We start from the raw sequence: 22,672 nt of genomic DNA, 5'->3' as shown, positions 1-22,672 counted from the left end.
TTTGACTCCTCTGGCAAAGAGCTGCACCATAAACCAGATACAAGAGCCAGTCCAAGCTTTTGAAGAACAAAGTCTTCAGGGTAGATCAGTTCCTGTCCCAGCAATGCTGTGGCAGAGGTGTCTAAAGCCCCAAATTAGCTGGATCATGAAACCATTGCATTAGTTGCGTATGAATAGATATTGAAAGTGTGTGTATAGGCTGCAGTTGGATGTTTACATGTTCCATTGTTTCAGGGAGTGTAAAGTGACAGCTGAGAGGAAACTAAGGAAAGATGCAAAACTTCAGAGTGTGACCAGTTGGTCTGTTCTTATCTTCAGTGAAACTTGACAGTGTATTAAAGTGATGGATAAATGCCAGTTGTCCAACATGGCAGCTGATGATCACCTGTGAAGTATTTTCTTATGCTGTCTGCAGAGTGATAAGTTTTAGTATGTAGACATCTATGTAGTATATGTAATTTGTTTAGGATCATGTAAGCTGGCTTCCCCAGTGATTGAAATAATAATTAAGGGATAAAAAAAGCAGCAACCCCCACCCCCCCCCAGAATAGTATTGAGGTTAAAACAAAGTAATACCTTTGAGTCCCTTGACTAAATTTAAGTGTATTGCAAGAGATGAGGAATGCAGCTTTGCCACCGGGAACGCTGTACTTATACCTCTTCTGCTGAAAACTTGTCCTTGCATACCCTCTTTCTTTGGTCAGGCTTTAGCTTTAGGTTAAGTTCCCCATCAAACCACAGTACGGGTATTGTATAATTTTACACACTTAAATTAGATTTAGTGCATAATTCTAAATAGAACTACACATCATGCATGATAATCACAGTGTTCTTGGAAGTGAAGCTGAATTCAAGTTGCCCTAGCCAGAAATGATGATAGTTTTATTTATTAACACATAGGAACCCCGATATTAGAGCAGGAGCTCCCTTAGCATTAGGCCCATGTAGAACTGTGGCATTATAAGCTAATTAAAATTCTACATAGTGCTGTTTATGAAAACAAATTATAATGTGTTTTGTGCTTACTGTCAGTTCTCAGCAACAGGTGCTTTGTTAACAAGAAGCTGTCTATTTTGGGAACTTGTGTTAAAGCGGCTTTTATCTCTTCTGGGTTTGATATGCTTAAAATAAGTGAAACTTATGCTGTATTGAGAGAAGATTACTTATTCACTGAAGCTCAAAAGAAGCGATTACTGAATCTACATCTATTCTTTCAGTAATTATGAGGGTAATCTTGTGTTTGAATCCTTCTTACAGATTATTTCTCATCAGTGTGTTAAGTCAAACCTGTTTTAAAATACAGCACCAAAGATAGTTTATGGAGTTGCTCTCCTGCATCCCTGTTGGTCTGGTATTCTAAAGGAATTTAGAGAATTCTAGAATCACCTGATTCTAATTCTATACAACCTCTGATTTCTGAAATGGCCAGCTTCAATATATGATACCAGAGAAAGCAGAATCCAGCCCTGCCTGGTCTGCTTCAGAGTAGCTTTCTTACCTTTCTTAGAGCATTTTAAAAGAAGGCATTTCTGTTATCTGACAGATTTCAAGTAAACCTTAGATTTATGGGACTGTGAAGGGCAACTCAAGTATTCCTGCAGCACCTGAATGCCAGAATACAGCTATGAGATGGCACAAACTCCAGAGGAAAGAAAAGGGCTCCTCAAGCAATGTCTGTGACTTGTACGGCTTGGCACCAGTTCAGCCACACATGATGGAAACTGTATGAGCTGACATAGCCAGCTGCTGATGAGCAATTACTGACATGGTTTGATTTTTCTAATGGGTGTAACTTCTGAATTTTTATTCCACTTGGGCAGAGATGCCAGAGCAAACACTCTAAGAGGGCGCTCTTTTAAAAGCAGCTGCACTTTCTGTCACAGGTGTAACTTCATGTAAGGTTTTGGCGTCAGTCTTAATCTCAGAGACAGCTATCTTCCAAAAATGGGCCTGCTCAGCCTTAAATCTTGGGTGAGCTGGGGAGGCTAAACTGAGTAAGTACATCTTCATATTTGGGGGGGAAGGACACTCTTCTCTGGCTTGTGCATGGACATAGAGTGCTTTGGGTAGGACAGCAGGACCAGCGGGGGTGGCTGGCCAGTGTCCTCTGTGTTCCTCAGATATGCCTCTTGAACTTCTCACCATGCCTCCCCCAGGGATGCCAGATCAAAAACTAGCTTCCTGAAACATATGATAACTCTTGTCTGTTGTTCACTTTTCTTTGTAAACTCACTTAGAAATTGTCTTTACTATGTACTGAACAACTATAGTTACTGCATTGGTCTCAGTGCTTTTAATGTTTAACTAGTTATCTTTATTGAAGGTCCCTGTCATGGCTCACTGTAAACAAGCATGTCTAGCTCCAAGGGTTATTTGCTGTTTTTTCTCTTGAACCCAAGAAGTGAGTTTTGTTATGTGTATAGGTTTTGTTTTGTTGTTTTCACTTGCATTTCAGGTTGACCTCTCCAAAAAGGCAGCTTTGTCAGCTTAGATTTTCTGATAGTCATCACTGGAGAGACAGAAACTTGCAACATGCTGGTGGTGCCTCTTTCTGAAAGCATTTCTGTGTGGCTCTGGACTGGAGTTTGCTGAATGAACTGGGGGTGCTTACAAATGTATTGTGCTACTGGGGAATAAGAAGCTTCTGAATTTTCTGAGAAGAAAAAATTATTTTTCTTTGAATCTCAGGAAGTTTGGATGCTGTCATATGCAGGGATCTAATTCTAGTGGTGCTGCAGTGTTAGTTTAGAAAAACTAGGAAGTCCCAATGTACAGGCTTAAATGTACAAACAGTGAGATTCCTTGGCATCCTGACTTGTATTTTGCTGCTTTAGACTCAGATTGAAATGCATGATAAATAGGAGTGTTGAAGGCTTTATACAGAGTGCTGCACTTAAGTTTTTAGATGACTTAGCAGATACTCCATAAAGTAGTGGTCATTTCTGCAAAATCCCACCATCACACCAGTAGCTCTGTGGCTGCTTTCTGCCATTCCAATGCAAATTCTTTTGTCTGTAGTCTGCTTCTTTGAAATCCAAAATAGATAAAATATTATTCTTCCAACTAACTAATAAAATGTACCTCTTATATTGCTTGTTAATTGTTAGGTTTTTTTGAATTATTCTTCAACAGGGTAATGACGTTTATAGAATTGGCCCTTTATTTGATGTGTTGACTATACTAGAAACTTTGGAAATGAAGTATGAAAATTTTGCTTGTGCTTGTTTTTGTTTGTAGACTTTAAGTGGTTACTGGAAGCAATTAGATGCTTTTGTATGAGGTGAATGAGAGTCTGAGGTACCACTTTTACAGAAGTTAATCTTTGGGTCTGGTAATCCATACTTTGCAAAGGTTAAGCGTGGTCACAAGTAGTAATTACAGTTTCAAAGTAACATCTATTAATAGTGTATGTAGACAAGCAAGGAAAGCTGAGTCCTTATGATCAGTGATCTCCTTGATACCAGTATAGAATCTGTGCATCTTTGTTCTTGCTGAGGTTGTAGTGAAATGTTCTCTTGTTCCTCGTGTAACCTTGAGTACAAGAGCAGTCAGCTGTACTTAGCATACACGCTTTAACAGCAGAGGCTTTGTCTGTACCAGGTGTTCCTGGGTTTATGATATTCTGGCTCAGATTAGTTATAGAAGTTGCTAATGTTCTGTCCCTTCCTAAGACCTCAACTGTCTCTTTTCTGTCCATCTGCCACTTTCTCTCTCTCATGAGTGTATCTTTTTCCACCAGTGTGATTCTTTCACAGTCTTTCTGACATCTTAAATCTGAGCTACAGCTTTCTTGAGATTCCAGTTTTATTTATATTTTAGTTCTTGTATGATTTAAGCTTGCTAACTAATAAAAATTGGAAGTGAAGAAAGGACTTCTCTAACTCTTTAGAACTTTTTGTAAAGTTTCTGCTAGGAGTGTCTAGTATAAGTACTTGATTGTAGCCTAAATTAAGTCTGTGAATGAAACAAAAATAAAAAGCTGTTCAACAGGAATAGACAGGAACATAGTAGATATTAAATGACTTGTCAAGCGAGTTAAAAGAACGCCTTATGTAAGTCTTTGGTCACTAGCGTGAGTATTTTGTTTTTGTTATGAAGTCATATAAATTAAACTTCACATTGCAATTTAAAACTTTAGTTTGCTTGAGCAGAAAGGAAACTGGAGACTCAGTAGAATAAGTGGAAAGCTTTAAAATGTATGGATTCTCTTGGTGCTGAGGAAGTTGGAACTACTGTGTTTTGAAAAATGCAGCAGCTGTGTGTTCTGCTGCTACAGGAACAAAGAGGTCGCTGCCCTTACAGATCTGCTTGCATAGCTGGTCCTTAACCATATTCACTTTTTTTAACTCAAAGCATTCTGATGAAACTGGGTCAGAGTGTAACTACACATGTAGCTGTACTGGCAAATGTGAACCAGCTGCAGTGCTTTAGCAAGGGTGAGCTGTAAGATGAAATGACATGTCTGACTGCAACCAGCAAGCTGGGCTGAGCTGTAATGACTGAGGCCCCTATTCAAATCTGCCAGTTCTTCTTGGCTCCATAGCAAGTTGCTGGGACATGATAATGCCTTAAAGCAGCAACTGCTCAGTGAATGTAAATTGGAGCCTTTTGGGACACAGCAATGGAGTAAAAAAACCAGGACTCTTCTGTAGCTTGCTATTAAGTTGTGATTCTAGTGCTTTATACCCTGAATAGTGTTCTGCTGGAAGCAGGACACCTGAGCAGCAAATTCCAATATGAACTGGTATCCTCGATCACAGCCAGTGCTTTTGGAGCTTCTGCAGCAAGATTCAACAGAACTTTGTTCTTGGGATTTTATTTGCCCTTTGTTTTGATAAGTCTGTAGAGAAATGCATTTCCTATTTATTGCCTACCTTTTCATATGGTGGTACAGGTGGTATTGGGTATCTGTGCCAGTACATGCTGCAAAGTGAAGTGTATTTTTGTGTGCCCAGCTTTGTGTCTTATTTGTCCTTGGAATGAAGCTTTTTATGTCTAAGCAGCACACATTACCACTTCTGCAGCTTCTTCTATGCTTCATTAGCACAAAGAGAAAATGACCATTAGTGTTGATGCTACTTCAGTCAGTGCTGAGCTGCTTCATTATTAAGGTGGCTGTGACAGAGGAGGGAATATTTTAATCACTTGTTAAAATTGGATTTATCATTTGAGGTGAGTGTCAGGTAAAACTGTCAGTGTGCTAATTTTGACAGTGAAGAGTAGCTCACACTGTTCTGCTTTCTCTTTGAGCACCAGTTTCAAAGCTGGCATCAGAATGGTTCAAACTGTGTCTGCTGTGCTGCTGAGGTACAAAGCTGTTTGGGTGGTTTCGGCATTAGCTTTTGGGAGGGATCCTTCCCATACCAGTCACAGATTTTAGGAGTGTTTGCAGAACACAAGACTGTACTACAGGATGTGAGGATCTGCTTGTTTTCCTTACCAGAACTTGAAGTATGAGGGTAACTGGTATTCAAGAGACCTTTTTCTTTGGGGAAGACAGATGAAGAGAGCTGGCTTCTGTGCCAGATTTTTTTTTTCTTGTCTAGAATTGGGGGGGGGGGGGGGGGGGGCAGCAGTGAAAGAGATTATTCTTAAACCTTGTGTGTTTAATCCTGCTAAATGCTGCTCTCTCTGATCTTACTGATTAACATTTGAAGCCTATAAAGCTAGGGTATCAGTTATTTGAAACTAGTGGCATATAAACATTTTAATTAAGAGGAAAGGAAGAAAGAAGTGGGGGGTGGTGGAGAGGAAGACCAGTATTGCAGTGCCTGCTCTGTGGGAGAGATGTCCATGAGTATTTTGTTGCTTGCTTTACAGAGTATTGGAAGATGTGTCTTCTCCAGAGAACTTGATGTCCAGAAGATTTGCATTGCTTTAGTGTTTCTATAGCTTCAATTCTATACATTTTATAGGCATGTCCTTTGCATATTTTTTGCTTGGTGCAGAGAGAAATTTACTCTGAGGATGTGATGGTGAAGAAGGAAAGACAGGACCTGTAGCAGCAGGAGCAAGAGGGCATTATTAAATTAATGAAGTTGTGTATTGCAGGAGTAACAGGAACAGGTAGCCTATAAGAACCTCATTTGTAGGAAAAGGAAGACAGCCTGCAGAGCTGGATGTTGCTATGCTTCTAGTGGCAATAAATAGCTTTAAGAACACAGAGGTAATTTCAGCTGAAGTTTAGCAATTTTTAGCTAATACAGAAAGAGGGTGTTTATTCCATAATCCTCAATGAAGTAGATGTTCTGGGGTTGTACTGAGAGGAGTTGTTTAAAGCTCCTGCACTTCCCTCTAGTCTGTTCCTTCTCATTAGGGCTCGTACAACTGGTTATACAACTATATTGTAAAGCAAAGCAGGGAATGTGCTTAACATACTGTAAAGAGCCCTGTTGTTTTGGGTTTTTTTCTTTAAGATAAACCAATTCTTCATTCAGAATAACCTTCAGATTTCATAGCATTACTCTATGAATGCTATGCAGGCACAGCTCTGGGGGAGCAGGCAGAGCCCAGAGGCATTTCCCGGAGCTTTACAAGCTCCACGTTTGTTTTGTGACACCTCAAACCAAGAGGGACATACCTGTAGTCATGTTGATCCCAAGACCTTGTTGTCATTTCAGCTATGAAGCTGCTTCAAGTGTCATACTGAAGCCAAGCTAGGGGAGACCATTTTTGACATTATGGATAGTGTATGCACTTGGGATTTATTTTACAGTAGACTCGATGCTCAGCAAGGGCTTGCTGCCCCTAATAAAGTGTTGTCCTATTTTTAGCCATGTCACTTCCTTTGCAGTGTATGTCGTTTCTCTGGAGTTGATCTTCTATCAGATGAGCAAGCTCTCCAGTGCACCAGAACAAATATTTGTGTTGTTTCCATGAGATGGCTGAGCTGATGTGGCTGCAGGCAGGGATGGGGGGAGCAGTGGCCAGAGCTGTGGGAGCATGCCTGCCCCTCTGACAGTGGTTTCAGCAGTGACTGCACGCCTCCACTGCTTTATGGGATGTTTGGGCTCGGTGATACTGTGCGTATTCCTGCGTGAGGCATTACGGTTTTGAAACAAAAATCATCTGAAGCTAAGCCAAGAACTGGACTGATGGGAGGTCCTTCCCTCCCCCAAAAACATCTGCTCAGTGATCTCTTGCTGCTTGTGTTTGCTGCGATGGGGAGATGGGGCCAGAGTCGGGCAGCTCTGCTGGTGGCAGCTTGCCTGGGGAGTCCCTGCGGCAGCAGCGCTGTGCCATCCCTGTGCCATCCGGGCCTGCCCTCCCGCGGGAGTGCGTGTGTGCAGGAGAGGCTGGAACTGCCAGTACTGGGGTCTCTCATTCTGTTTTCAATGCCTCTTTTTGGCTAGTGGTTCTCTTAGCAGCTCTGCTGCTGAAACAGGCATTTCCACACGTGTCTGCAGCTAGAGCCTCTTTCCTGCCCAAATAGCACACGCGTGTGACAGATGAGCTCAAAAACCAATCTGTGTTGAAACTAATTGGCAGAAGGTGGAGTGTTTGATTAATTCTTTAAAGTTTGATCATTTCCTTGTTTCATATTGGTACATGTGAGCACTGAAAGGGAGGGCTAAGCATGGGAGTGTTTATTATATTAGTTTGGCATTCTGTGGCTTTAGGGTTCAGATAGATCACTTCAACCATCCCAGGAGCTTACAAGCTGCTGAAGCATGTGTTGTCCCTCCTGGTCACATATCCTCCCTCACATCAATCCCAGAGGCTCTCCTGTGTTGGACTTTCTGCTTGTGTTTCTGCATGTGAACTGATTGATCTTACTGAACTGTCAGAAAACTTTGTGCTGGTGATGGTCCTTTCTTTTCCTGGTGGGTTTTTTTGGTAGTTTACAGCAGTAATTGTGTGGGTTAGGTGGGTTGTACCCAGTTGTCCCCTTCATACCCAACAAGCTGTTGTCTTGGTGCAAGGTCTCCTTTGACTTCATAACATTGCGTCAGGTTGATCCTATCTCTTATTCATTGTATTTCTCAAATATTAGCAACCAATGAAAGATCTTCCGCTTCCTGTGGCCCTTATTAAAACTCTTCAGAAGAATCCCTGGCACTTCCCCTTGGAGATTGAAGTGTTCTGGAGCCTCATGCCAGTGGCTTGAGCTTTGACTGGTGACAGGATCCACTGGTTAATGAACTTGGGAACTGGCTTAGCTGGAACTCGGGCCAGCTTTTCTTGTTTTCCGTCTGGGCATCTTTGGGCACCTTTTACAGTTTGTTTATTGAATTGGAGCAGAACTATTTTTTTTAACATCCATGTTAGAGATTGTTATTTCGTGTTTGCATTAGAACCTGGTCCCTTCAGCAAGTTGTGTTGGGGAATATTAGCAGTGGCTGGTGCAGTTACTGGGTTACTATGTGCTGCTTGAAGCTAATATTGAACAGAAAGAAAATCATGGTACAATCTGGAAGTTAGTGTAGGGTTCTTTAATATGCTGCTGCCTAAAGTTAAAAGGATTAATACTGTATTGTGACATTGAATCTCTATTAGCTCTTGAAATATTCAGTTGAAAGTTTTTTTAATTAGTCTTTCAATCTTTAACATTCTATGCCAAAAGTGACTTGCGTAAGGTTTCAGCTTTAAATTGGTTCTGGTTACCAAAGCACAGCAAACTCATATTCATTTGCACTTCCCTGAAATGGCTTCTCTGAAATAAGAATTAAATTCCACATGCACTATTTGCAGTTTCATTCTGAAAGACTGTCTGGAGAAAAGCAGGAATGAAAGTGCTCTTTCAGCTACAAGTGCAGTACTTCAGCAAAAATCAAATCTAGCTGTCGTGTGAGGTCAATGGGGGCTTTGTATGTTGAAAGCAAGTGATTCTCTGTTGGGGTGGGGGAGTGTAGTCAACAGCTGAAATAAGCTTAATTGCAGGTTGAAGCTGAAAAAGATACTATCAGATTTTGGTTGTCTTCCTGCCTGTACATCTTCCTTGTCTTAGATCTTGAATCCTTCCTTGTCCATAGCGTACTTTATTGCTGTGAGCAGAAGACTTGATTTGTTTCTGTGTTGCTGTTGGCTTTGCAACCCAGAGGTTTGCTCTTGGTATCAATTTCATACGTTTTGGGGAAATAAAAACAATGGAGTGGATGTGGGTGTGAGAGGAGACGAGATTTTTCTGGAAACAAAATAATGGGAATGTTGTTTGTGTTTGGCTTTGAATGCATCTTATGTAAAAGGAGGTCTTTTTTACTGTGGCACTTCTTACTATGGTTTCATCTAATTTTGTAATATTGCAATTGGTGAAGTGTTCAAGTATCTTGAAACCCCTTTCCCTCTGGATTTCTTTCTTTTTGTTTGAAATGTATGCTGGTATGACTTAGATTGATTTTATTTTTCAGTAATATTGCTTATCTTCAGCTTGACTTGCAAGAATTAAAATTTCCTATGCTTTAGCTTACTTTTTAATTGGGAAGTAGTAGACCTAAGTTGATTGTGAATTTAGTATAAGTAATAAGTAACCTTGATATATCCAGTTTCTTAATGTGAAGCTATGTTTTTCTTTCAAAATTGTTGAAAAAGAAGTACAGTTGTGTATTTATGGAGGGGGAAAATGGTAAATTAATTTTATCTTATGAAATAACATGTGAAATATTACTTGGAAGTTAGACCACTTGATAATAGTTGGAGCCTCAGAAACTGGTGGAAATTGTCATTTGTTTTAATTTTCTTGTAATGTCTTGCAAATATCTGTAAATTTGATTAATACAAGTTGGGGGGGCGAAAAAATGACTCAGTCTTTATAACAACCAAATATAAGGATGTTGAATAATGCAGCAGCTTATATATCATATATCTCTTAACTCATATATCTCTTCTCATTTTTATTATATTTTCCCACAAAATTTATAAATAGAAGGTTATGTGTACATGGTCTAGTATTTTTGACTGTTAGGGCTATTTTCTCTCAGTGTGTGAGAAATCACAGTGTGGGGTTTGTGGTAAGAAGTCGTGTTGTCTTTCACCAATGACGCAGTGACTAAACAGTGACATGTGAATTCATGTGACTGTTGTTAATTATAATTATGCAGCAAGTAATCCTGTGTTACCATGGCTTGTCTCTATTTTACAGTTCTCTTGCACAGTATCAGGTGTTCAGGTTTCAGCATAAGTGTTCCCCTCCCCTGCTCCCCTTACCTGGCTGCCAGAAGCAGTAATACTTCCAATATTTAATAATATTACTTTTCTTTGTGGGGTATATATTGAAAATAAATTGGTGGGGCTGGGAGGGTGGGTCATGCAAAGCCTACATAGAACTGTGTGTTATTGGGCAGACTTTATAGACTTTTTGGGAAAGGGCACTGAGTTACCCACAAGGCATTTTTTCTCTATGTTCTTTTTGCTGAGCTATAGGAAATTCCAGATTTTCAAACATCAGCTGTAAAAGAAGGGTTTTCTCAGGCCTCTAAATAGTGGGTTGTGTGTATCAATTTCAGGTTTATAGAAGAAGGGAGAATGGCTCAAGAAACGAACCGTAGCCAAGTGCCTATGCTTTGTTCCACTGGCTGCGGATTTTACGGGAACCCTCGCACGAATGGCATGTGTTCAGTGTGCTACAAAGAGCACCTCCAAAGGCAGAACAGCAATGGTAGAATTAGCCCTCCTGGTAAGTAACCCCAGCACACGTGTGTGTGTCAGCAGCTCAACCTTGCACAGCTGGCAGCAGCTTCCTGGCAGTGTCCAGATACCGATTGTAGGAGCATTAGTGCAAACCATTTCATTCCAGCATCTTACCTTGTGGAATGAGTTTGGATGGAATGCTCATAATGTAATTGTGTTGCCACTAATCTGCTCAGAAGTAGGTTATCACTAATACCTTTTGTATTCATTTGAGTGTTTCTGATTTGAAATTACAAAAATGCAGAAACACTACAACATATTTTTGCTGAAATTGCTGACAGAAATAGGATTGAGTTTGGGGAATGCTTGTGAAAAGCTTTTTAAGAACAGATACTTCATCTCTGTGACCTCATTCTGAAAGATTAACCTGTAAACACTTGATAGTGATGCCTTTGCTTTTGAAGGTTTTCCAGGGCTTTTGTGGACATCTTTCCTTATCTGCCCCTGAAGGCCTTCAAGGAAAGATCTGCTCTTAGATTACCTCCTTACTAAAATTATCTTGAGTTTCATTTCCAGGTTGGGAAAAGGCAACAATGGTTTTTCCTTAACTTCACATACTTTCTGTTCTTTTTGGCCCAGTGCCCTGTGTACTGTTGCCTTTCTTCAGCCTGACCTTTTAAATGGAAGCTGTATCTTCTATTGAAATCTGGGGATCTGGGTTCTACACCTTCAAAATGCATCTGGAGTTGGCATTAGGATGTTATACTGGTGTTCCCATGGATCCATCTTGGTTTTTTAAACAAAACATCAGCATCTCATATCAGATTACACCAGTTTATACTGAGAAAGCTGCTTGTAGATGCTTTAATTGGTGAAAAATAGTAACTGCTTTAAAACTCCAGCTTCAGAATTTTCTGCAATATAAATTCTGGGGGCATGGGGTTGGAATGAGGTCAAAATATGGCCAAACATAATTACTTTTTCGTAAAATTAAGTTTCCTTATGGTGTAGGCAGAGATTCAATTATTTTCCTGACTGGTGTTGTAGGGGTCGAAGAGTAAATGCAGTGTGTAACTTTTGTAATCCCAGGAAGCAGCATAACACATTTTCCCTGGGTGTGTCTTGCAGCAGCCTCTGTCAGTAGTATCACCGAGTCCTTACCGGTCCAGTGCACAGAGGGCAGCGCCCAGGAAACTCAGTCCACTTTAGATTCTACATCGACTCCATCTATGCAGCCAAGGTAAGGTGCTTCAGTCTGCTGTGTCTTTACAGAAAAATCTCTGTCAAAATGATTAAATGAAGTGTGCTGATCCTGCATAATTAAATGCTGGAACCAGGATTAGGAAAAGGTGTAAGATTTCAGTGCTAACTTTAAAGCATGGGATCTCAGGGTGAATGCTAGCAGATCTTTGTGCTTCATCTGGCATTCAAATGGAAATTTGTCTTTAGAATTTAGCCTCAAATAGAAGTTGTCAGCTTCTGTTCTACAGAGATTTGTCTGGCTGCTCTTCTGCTTCCTCAACTTTCAGTTGTACATTTACCAAAGGAGAATTCTTTTCATCCTAGACATGTGAGGATTTTGTAAAATGGCAGGGAGCTGTTTACTAGAGCTCTCATAAATAAGTGTATGATAATGCGTTAACAAGCCAGTTGCTTTGCAAGAAGTGGAGAGTACTAGAACAGGGTAATGACACAAGTCTTGGTACAAGTTGTGCTACTGAACTGATCTCTTATTAAACAAGTAATTTCCATCTGGATTATTCAAGGATACATAATGTCCTCTTATAAATCACTCAGACTTACTAAGTGTTCTCCATTTGTAAAAGCTAAATATTTGTTTATATTTAGCAGCTCCATTTCAGTTTAGAATGACACAATCAACAGCAACTTAAGTGCTTTGGAAATTTTGAGTGAAAAGTGTTAGTGTGTTATATACTATGGAAGCTAAACTTGCAGTAATACTCATTTCAACTTTTCTTTAAAAAAATGAATGTAGTAGAACACAGGCTAAGGGTGATTCCATCAGTTACTGCTGACTGATTCTGTTCAGACTTTTCTGCTCCCTAGCTTTTTATAGGAGGTGTTATCTCATGCTTGGATCCTGCATATGAACTGAGATCTAGGTGCCATGCTTGATGCTATATTTAGTCTTTCCATTCTGAGATTTATAGCTGGGATAGAAAATACATGTCTTACCCTGAAACAAGTCTTCTGATGTGTGTAAAAAAAAAAGTGCATCCAGGTCAATGCACAGATGTGAACCAATCACAGTACCTTGCCTTTGTTCTCTCACAACTTCAATAAAATGAAAGAACAGAAGTACCTCACTGATCACTGGCTTGATTACTGGCTGCAGGAGAAAGGAGTGGATGGTTGCTCTTAGACTTGCACTTGAAAAAAATCAGTGTCACTTGCTTGGGTTGTTGTTTTCAAAATAAAAAATAGCAGGAATTCAGCTTCAGTCTCTGGAAGCAATACCTCAGGCTTATGATACTCTGAAGACAGATTAAATTAATTGACAATGTCCTTTTGTAGGTGGCCAGACAGGCAGTTCAAGACCTACACACAGTTCTTGACAATTAAAATTGCAGCTCCAGTGCTCTGGTTGTGCCATGGAGTGCTGGTTCATGGGCTGCTGGATAATCTGGTTTTTGCCTTCAGAGTGAATGCCTGAGTGGAAAGGAAGAAAACAAATGCAAATGAGATAGTGCTACCTCTCACTTGGGACTTGAGCTCTGTCTTGTTCCATAGGAGAGCTGCTGGATGAGCAGCTTGTCCAGGAGTCATGGCTAGTGTTGAATTGCTCCCTCTAAACTGCTCAGGGTGTTCCTTGGTGAGTGTTCAGCCATGCTGTTTGAGCTGTTCAGCCATACTGATTGAGCAGTATGGCTAAAGGGTTGGGAAGCTCAGCCTGCACCACTTTACACTGAGAAAATCCAAGGGGTTCTATGTGCAGCTGCTGCAGCTTTCTAACTGGAAACACTGACATGCTGCAATTTTCTTGTTCATATCACCAGAACACTGAAACTATCTCCTCTACAATTATCTTTCTGACTTTCGTTATAAAGATCCTTGCATATTGAATGTTGCGTTGTTGCTTCTGTGTGGAATGATGGTATGCCAAACCACCCAAAGCATTCTTCCTTTTTTATAGTGGAACTGTTTTGTTGCATTCAGTATGAGTTTAAAGAAAATGTTTACTTTTTGTGTCAGTTCAGATTGTAACAGTTTTAAGCGGTTACAGAAACAACTTCAGAGTGAAATGTTCTGGGATACCTTTTCATCAAGAGGTGTCCTAATGTATCTTACTGGAAAAGAATGTGGAAATGCATCATAAAAATCATAATTTTCTTCTTTTGCTCCTCAGCCCTGTGTCCAGTCAGTCACTTTTAACAGAATCTGTAGCATCATCCCAACTGGATAGTACGGCTGTGGACAAAACAGTACCTGAGACAGAAGAGTTGCAAGGTTGGTGCCTAGTTTTCAGTGACAGAACTTATGAATAATGCTTTTTAAACTTCAGCTGTTCTTAATACACTCCTGTTCAAACATGTCTGATTCTCAAACTTAAAGATTCTGTGAAATCATAAGGCAAAATAAGAATAAAATTTCTTTTCTTAAATGGCAAGTGAAACCAAAACTTTAATTGGCGATGTCAGCGTCTGCCATAAACAAGTGTTTTAATTGGTGTTGGAAATGTACATCATAAATCAACATCCTGTTCTGTCTCTGCCATGGCTGTTAAACCTGAGTAGAGTTTTGAGTATCTGTTACTTCTCAGAGTAACCATTTACAGCACATATCAGAAGTTTGAGTATATTTGTGCTAGAGGGTGTTTGACATAGCCATTGCCAGAACAGGGTCAGTATAGGTAACACCTATAAAAGAATCTTTTATCTCTGAACTGTAGTGGTGTAAGATTTTGAACTACTGAAATTAACTTACCAAATATAAAATTACCAATCCACAGGCTATGTAAAATACAGTGGCTAAGAGAATTAACTATATTGGCCTAAAATCCTTCTTGCTGGTACAATGTAAAGTTTCTTTTCACTTTTTTCTTGTTTTCTATGTGTGCAGACTTTCAGAGCTTAAGACTAAAAAAAAATGTAATAGTATTTCTTAGGAAATGCTAAAATAGTATACAAAATGTGCTCAGACTGGTAACCTATAGGCATTATGAAAGGTATTTAAAGGTAAGTCAGTAAGTATTCTGCCTTCTGCTGAGACTGTTTACGTTGTAGTGGGGAGGATTACTTTTCTGTTTAGAAAAACATAGAAGTGTGGGTTTTTTACAGATACAACTTGTAATTCCACTTAAACATTATAAATATTAGTTCTTTGACTGTATCTCTGGTATCAAAGCTTTGCTTTTCAGATACTTTTCTAAACCTGACCTGTCCCTTTCTGTAGGATGGAATATAGGTGTCATTAGTCAGCTACTGTGCTGAGTAAGGTTGTCTCCTTGGTTAATAAACTTGGGAGAAAAGCTTTTAATTCCATTTTTTTTGCCACCTTTGCTAACCTTTGAGTTGTCAATTATAAACATGTTTACTCTTGAAAATAAACATTCTAGAGATACACTCTAATGCCTGTTAGGAAGTTTGTGTTCTGGACCCAAGAGCTCTTGTCTGAATTTTGACAATGAATCTACTGGTTTTTCATTGGGAGACAGAGGCAGTGCTTTACTTTATTAACCCTGCCACTGAGGTGTCTTGGGCCTGTCAAAAGACTTTTTTCCCAGCAACTTTTCAGAGTTATGTCTCTTCTTACACACTTGGGAAATTTGTGCTGCTTCTAATTCTCCACCTCTCAAGCTCATTCTCCTTATGAGAAGATAAGATTTCTCAACAGAAACTTTGAATTTAGGGATATATCTGCAGGATCAATGTATATCGGGTGTTTAGGTTACTCAATTGTGTCCTCTGTCCTTTTCTTTGTACCCTCATTTTTAAACTAGGAACATCACCAGCATGTAGTTGCAGTTCTAAGTTACCATCCCTATTTATAACTCTCTGGCAGGGTTGGCCTTACTTCCTTAAGAGTTCCTTCGGTGTTGTCCTTTAACTGGAAATCATAGGAAATGTAGTGTTTCCAGTTTTTAAGTTTTTTTATTTCAAAATATAAGTTTGGAAGGAAAGCAGCTTAGAGTGGATGCTGAGAGGGATTTCATTGAATTGCTGTCATAGCTGTGCATCCTGAAGTTTCTTTTTTTGGAATTTGAGTTTTAGGTTGCTGACAAGCGTGTAATACAAGCATGTGAATCCAAGGGGGTTTTCTAGCGTTGCCTAAGTTTCTAACATGTAGAAAAAAAAATTCTCAGCAGTGTGCTCCTTGGTTCCAGAGTGAAGTGTGTCCAATAGTACTTGTGTTGATGTAGGGGAACAGGAGAAATAATGTCAGTATATATTTTGATAAAATCTTGCCTTGTGGGAATGTTGTTCTGGGGCGAGTTGTTCTATGCTGCTGGTGTAAGTTTTGTATTGTGTTCAGCCGAGGTCCCCTTAACTTGCCATTTAACAAAAATTACTAGGCTACAACAACATTGAATGAAGGACTGGGTAAATAATTAAGCTTTCTTAGATTACTATTATTACTCTTCTAAAGCAGACAGATAAATGAGACTTGAGCTGCATGCAACACAATCCTTGCTGTTTGCAGTCAAGCTAAAACTACAAAGGGATAAAATTCCCAAAGAGCACTTCAGATTTGTCTTTGTTGGATTTATGCATTGCAGAAGAAATAGAGGAAAACTCTAGAATATGTTAATAAGTGTAGACTTTAGAGCTAGTGTTTGTATGATGATGCCTGTGGAACAGTGCAAAAGCCCAGATGCTCTAAGATAAGGACTAATAGAAATTTTTTTAACTTTAATTTTCTTAAATACCATGAACATGCCATTAAAAATGACCTAAAATGAAATTCATTAAGTACAGTCCAGCTGTTCTAGCAGCTTTCTGAGCATCTCTCCAAGTAATTTTAATTACCTCCTGGGCTATTGTACCTTTTGCTCAACATGATGGCCCTGTTAGGATTAGCCAGTCAGGATTCCTGATTTGTTAGCCAGAGGATTAACAGGGCTGCCTGCAAGCAGGTAAAGAGGTGCTTCACTTCTCTGGGGTAAAGGAGTTAAAACCACCCAGGTTAAGGATTCATGCTTCTGGTTCAGGGAGGATTTTAAAGGTAAGTGAAACTTGTCATGGAAGGCAGAAGGACTCCACCACAAACATTATGGAGCTCCTACAACTGAAGAACGTGGAGGTAAAAGTATAAATCCAACTAATGGATGGACTCAGCCCCTCTGAGGCTGAAAACTTCTGAGGTTGAAAACAGCCTCTGTGATTTTCAAGCCTGTTGAAAATTGGAGAGGAGCATGTACCATTAGCATTGCAAAATGCCATCACTCACGTCATGTGGTGTGGTTATTATTTGAAAAACCAAAGTACAAAGTTAGATTGGAATAACTGTCTAAAAGGTACATGGCTGTTCTGAATGAAGTCACCTGATTTTCTGCATATCTGGATTTTAGTGAGGTTAAACAGTTCAAACTAGATCGTAAAAGATTTGATATTAAAATAATTAGGTTGCTACAGAATTTTATGTTGGGGTTACTTGGACCTAAGGTGAATGCAGTTGGGCTGATGGATTCAGCTTCAGTGGGCCTTATCAGGGTTGGCTCAGTAGACAGTACTGGAAGGGAATTGGTGGATGCTTCTCACTTTTGTGATAGTACCAGCGACTCAGAGGTAGAGTATGATTATGATACAAGTGTATCAAATAATACAGCATATCCTGATATACTATGTGAATGCTCCAGGAGAAGAGGAAACACTCAACAGAAAAATTTAAATTTTGTGGGTGAGTGTGATCTCACTTAATTTGTTTTGAAACAGTGTATTTTAGGCTGATTGTCAGTTTAAAATGTTCACAAGTAGTGAGTGATATTCTCCTTTGGATTGACTTCACATTTCACTCCTCTGGAGGTGTGGGGGTTCTTACTAGGCCTAGTGAAATGCCCTTAAGAAGTCAATGTAGCTCTTCATGCTCTTCTGTAGGAATGAGAAACATTTTTCTTTTAAAATCTCGGCCCAGTAATGCAGGGTGATGAATATAAAACATTGAGAGAGAGAACAGGTGAGGCACTGGGTGTCTTGCTGCACACACAGAGCTGTGTTGTGCCTGCAGGGGTACAGGCTGGAGTGCATTTTGCCATGTGGCTGCTGTTTCTGTGGTCAGTCAGAGCACGCTGAAGCTCAGGCAGGGGTTTGCACAAGCAAAGCAATAGGAAAAGTTTGTGCCTTTAGGAAGAAATCCAGGCTGTGCTTGTTTTGGTCAGCTAGGAACATGTTCTGTAAATTAGGGAACTTCTAGTGACCAGCCCCACTTGTCAACTCCAGAAATATGACTGTGTTTATACTTTACTCCTATTTGGTTAGTTGGCAGCTTGTACTGCTGCTGCCAGGGCTTCTGTTCTTGGGCTGGGGGAAGGGATGACTTGGTTCAAGGAGAGCAGGCAGCAGCATCCTGGAATCCATGTAAAGTCCAGCAGTTGGGAGTGGCTGCAACATATTTCCTGCAAGCTCCAAGCTGGACAGTATTGCATCTTACCTGACTTTTTTCTGCTGTGGTCATCACTGGTAGCTTATAGACTGAACAGTGGCACTTGGTCATCTAAAGTGGTTGGGATATTTGTGATTGTCATAGAGGATTTTGCTCCATATCTCTAGCTTCTATTCAAGAGCAAATTGAGACCTAAAGTTTATGGTTACTACAGTAGATACGAAGTGACTTGTGGTGCAGTAGAACCAAGTGGGAAGATTCTTCTACATTGAGCAGTAGCTCTTAAATATTTTTAAACCTTTTTAATGTGAGAGCCATACGCACAAAGAAAATGTAAGCAAGGGCGTATGAGAGCTTTGTTATGCAGGGAAGAGTGCCAGTTTTTCCTAAATTTAGCTAATAGTTACAGAGGCTCTTAGTGAAACTTAGATTGAGGTAACTGGATTTTGCTACAGCAGGAAATGCAAATTGGAGAATGTTAGCTCATGGCATGAATACATCTTAATGAATTAATAAAGGCTGCAATATCTGTTTTCTGTAAAACTACAAAAGTTCGTTTGAGTAAGTCTTACCCCTTCTGGTACTTACCTCACCTCTTTTAGTCCTTGCTGATTTTGATTCTTACCTTGCAATCCTTTTGATATTATGCCAAATCAGAAATGTACCCTTTAACAGCCATTTAAAGCTGTTGAACCTTTTTTGTTTTGCAAACTATGAATTGTTATAAATTTCAGGACAAAGAAGCTCTGCTTGTAACATAGATGGTGGCTGAGAATAATTTAATAGACCATGTATAATAGTATCTTTGCTAGATTAACCTGTGGAATATACTGTCCCCTCAGGCAAAGTCTTTGCTGGTGATCAGGTATCTTGCTATCCACTGATGTTGCTTAGTACAATGTTTTGATACATAGCGAAAGTGATGAGTGCCCTTTCCTTTCAAAAAAAACCCCAAAAGATCAGAACAGCAGCACATGAAAAAACCCCACTGGATTTGTCATGCAGAAGAGCTGTCAGCTGGTGAAGAGCTGGCACAGAACTGCATCTGACAGTCTCTGACAAACAAAAGTCCAGCTGCACAGAGATGCCTGCAGCTTTTTCCCTGACAAATGTCTGAGCTTGCTGTTGTATTCCCTTCCTTACAGCACTGGTTCTAGCTCTGCTTCCATCCACACTCCTCCCAGCTGGAGCTTGCTTTTGTTCTTTGCTGCAAATACTCCCAACTTCTGTGTGTCTTACTCACTGGAGTCTTGTCCTGCTGTGGTCTAGCTATGTCTGGTAGGCAGAGGTTGGCTCTTATCCCTTCTTGAAATGAAGTTGGGTTTTTTTTTTGTTGCTATTTCTGCTTTGCAATGTAAGGAATCTGCAAATACTTGAGGAAAACCAGCCAACTTCTATTTTTACCTGACTCAGGCAAATACTACTATTACTTGTTCATACTCTCCCACACAACCTGTAACCCATTTCTTTTAGATGTGAGAGAGCACTAAAGTAGGTTGAAAGATGCCTTAGGAGAAATGCCTTTAAAATTAGGTTTTTACCTGCTTCCTTCTGGGCTCCAGTGCAGTGTAGTTCCACCTCTAAGTCTGGGTCTCTTGAGCTGGTGTTTCTCACCCCAGGTAGTGATTTATGTTGTGTGTAGGCTTTTCCCAGGTGTGAAAGAGCAGCAGCATCGCACTGGTAGGGATTGTTCTGAAACACTCTGTTTTGTGTGGCCTCTGTGTTGCAATCTTCAGCAAAAATAACGTTGATTCAGGATTTGAAAGAGGGTGTTTGGCTCAACTGATCCTGTTGCATAGAGTGCTTCTTGCAAGCAGATTTTGGGAGATGGGCGAGTAACACTGTGCTTGGGAAACACTTGGCTGTTGGATTTTCTTCCTGGATCTGACAGTACTAATCTTGCTGTTAAACTTAATGTTTACTGTTTTGGTTGGTTTTATGGTATTTTCAAGGATTTGGTGTGTTCTTTTCTTAAGTTATATTGAAGGTCTAGAAGGAGGGAGTTCCAGTTGCTACAGAGAGACCAATGCACTTCAGAAATGGAAGCTGCAGCAAAATGTCCAAATGCACAACATGGGCTTTAGATTATTGTAGGACTTAAAAGGCAGAGACAGACTTTTTTCTCCACTGTTCTTACTAACTTTTTTAATGTCAGCTTCAGTGTCAGAGAATGCAGAGCCTGCACCTGAAGAACAGGACAAGTCACTTGACAAACCAAAACAGAAAAAGAATCGTTGTTTCATGTGCAGGAAGAAGGTTGGACTGACTGGTAAGAAACACTGATTTCATTTTCCTTAGTCTTGATTAGGCTTGGGCCCTTTGAAATGTTATCTTAAAGGGAAAATAGGGCATGGTCATTTGATATTAATTTGAAATAACAGTCAAAGGTGCTTTCAGCTGACTCTTACTAGATAAGTCATTCATGTATCATTTTGTTTTACAGCCTCCTCTCTTAAAGTGAAGTTCATAATTCCAAATACTTCCTTTTGGAAGTCTGCTTAGCTGAGGAATTGGATGATAGCTTGCTGCCATTCACTAGCCAGCTTTGCAGTTGTCCTGTGAAAGGGCTTGAGTTCTGGAGGGTGAATATTCATAAACATAGCAAAAGAGCAGGAGTCCTCTAGGAATGTTCTGTGCTAGAGTGTCATGCAAAAAGAAGGAATAGTCAAGTCAAATCTTACTGTAATCACTTAAAAATGTATTACTTGTGATTCTTATGCTTTCTGCAGCAGAGCTCTTTGGCTGATTGATTGGCACTGGTGACTGAGATTTATTGCTAGTGAGTGAACACATTCAGGATTTAAAGCAAACCAGTGCCATTATGAATGTTGAAATGCCTAAGCAGCTGTTTCTGTCCACAGGGTTCGAATGTCGGTGTGGGAACGTTTACTGTGGGATGCACCGTTACTCCGATGTACACAGTTGCTCTTACAATTACAAAGCTGATGCTGCTGAGAAAATCAGAAAAGAGAATCCTGTAGTTGTTGGGGAAAAGATCCAGAAGATCTGAACTGCTGCTTCTGCTGGAATACAAAAATCTTCTGACCATCTGCAGATTAAATTGACTTGAGCTTTTTTCCTTAGTCATCAGGAACGTAGAGCAGTGTATCTTGCCTAGACCTTTTAATCATGCATGTCATCAGATGAATAGATTTTTTTGTTTTTTGGGGTTTTTTTTTGTTTTGAAAATGACTCTGAACATTATTTTCATTGCAGTTTTCTGTGGCTGAAGACTTAAGTAAACTTTACAAGTATTATCCTTTAAGATCATTTTAATTTTAGTTGAGTGCAGAGGGCTTTTATAACAAACATGGAGAAAATATTGGAGGGCTGTGCTTTTCCAGGATAAAACATGCATGCGTTAACTTTGCAGTTTATTTTCTTGTTGTATATAGCTTTTCTCTGCAGCACAATTTCCTTTTTTTTTTTTTTATTGATAATGCCTTGTATGGCACAACTAGTTATCAGTAACTGAATGTATTTTAATCATTATGGCTGCTTCTGTTTTTTTTTCCCATTAACGAGAGGTTATACATGTTGGCATATTAGCTTGTTTGCACCCTCTACCTATTTATGTATGAATCATTTATAATGAGAGTGTGTGCTGAGATTGTGTGGGGTTTTTTGTTTTCTTTTTTTTTTTTTAATTGGGGTTGTTTTTGTGTGTGTGGGGGGAAGGCTGTATGCACTTCATTGACTGCAGTTTTCATTGGGATTACATCCATCAGTTTGTCTGTACACAAATATGAAGAATGATCTGAAGTACCTGTGCTGTATTTATGTTTATCCACGTCTTAACTTTGATTAAATAAAATTTAAAAAAATCCGAGCCCCTGTGGCTGTCACTGGCATATGTAAGTTGGCTTTCTCTTGCTTTATTTTAATAGGGACCTTCCATTGATGATTCCTTTGCTTAAAGTGTATTTATTCACAGCTACCACATGTATCCCAATGCCAGCTAAATTCTGATGGGTTTTTTTTTATATTTTCACCTGTAACTACCAGAGACACTGCAGATTCCAGACCTTGTCTGTTGATCTTAAAATTCAGAATGCTCTTAAAAAGCTGTGGCTGGCAATTAGTAGATAAAACACTACATTTAGGATATAAACTGTGCAGCAGAAGGAGCTTTCTCTGGTAGTTAGAGAAAGTAATCTGCAAGACCAAATAATAAATGGAGTGGGTTGTGCTTGCAGAAATGGCCTAACCACAATCTATGAGGCACATGGAGCTTATAGTAAAGGAAGGAAGGAATAAATAACTTACTGGCAAGTTTCAGTAATGGTCTGTTTTATCATGGGTCAGAGAGCCTGTATTTCCTCAGAGCATTTGCTAAACTTCCTCTTACACAGCACAGAGTGTGGAGGAGCAGCAGTGTCACCTTTGGTGGGTGTTTCTGTTTGCTTTCCTCTTTGCTGCTGCTTCCCTGTTCTCTAATCCTTCTCACTTCTGAGTTCTCTTTCTTCCCTGTTTCTAGTCTCATTTCCTCTGTGCCCTCCTGACCAATCTGCCTTACACCTGACAGTGATGCTTCTGGGCCAGGCAG

General features: G+C 39.8%; 1 protein-coding gene across 12 annotated transcripts in view; it reads left to right on the top strand.

Moving 5' to 3' along the window:
- ZFAND6 (zinc finger AN1-type containing 6) overlaps positions 1-21,955 on the top strand; it is a 36,776-nt gene extending 14,821 nt beyond the window's left edge. For 10 of the 12 annotated variants that reach the window (XM_072933715.1, XM_030281092.4, XM_030281097.4 and 7 more), the window contains 5 exons: positions 10,443-10,612; positions 11,695-11,806; positions 13,934-14,034; positions 20,282-20,395; positions 20,988-21,955. In XM_072933715.1, coding sequence (XP_072789816.1) covers positions 10,462-10,612; positions 11,695-11,806; positions 13,934-14,034; positions 20,282-20,395; positions 20,988-21,136 — 627 coding nt within the window. In that variant the 5' untranslated portion in view covers positions 10,443-10,461 and the 3' untranslated portion in view covers positions 21,137-21,955. Of the gene's footprint in view, positions 1-1,978; positions 1,995-5,443; positions 5,460-10,442; positions 10,613-11,694; positions 11,807-13,933; positions 14,035-20,281; positions 20,396-20,987 lie in introns of those variants that run through there. The other 2 variants (XM_072933713.1, XM_072933714.1) reach the window with 2 other exon arrangements.
- The last annotated feature ends 717 nt before the right edge of the window (positions 21,956-22,672 follow it).

Source organism: Taeniopygia guttata, chromosome 10 (genome assembly GCF_048771995.1).
Source record: "Taeniopygia guttata chromosome 10, bTaeGut7.mat, whole genome shotgun sequence".
NCBI classification, from domain to species: Eukaryota; Metazoa; Chordata; class Aves; order Passeriformes; family Estrildidae; genus Taeniopygia; species Taeniopygia guttata.
The sequence above is the reverse complement of the archived record's forward strand: the minus strand, read 5'-3'. Positions and strand labels throughout refer to the sequence as shown.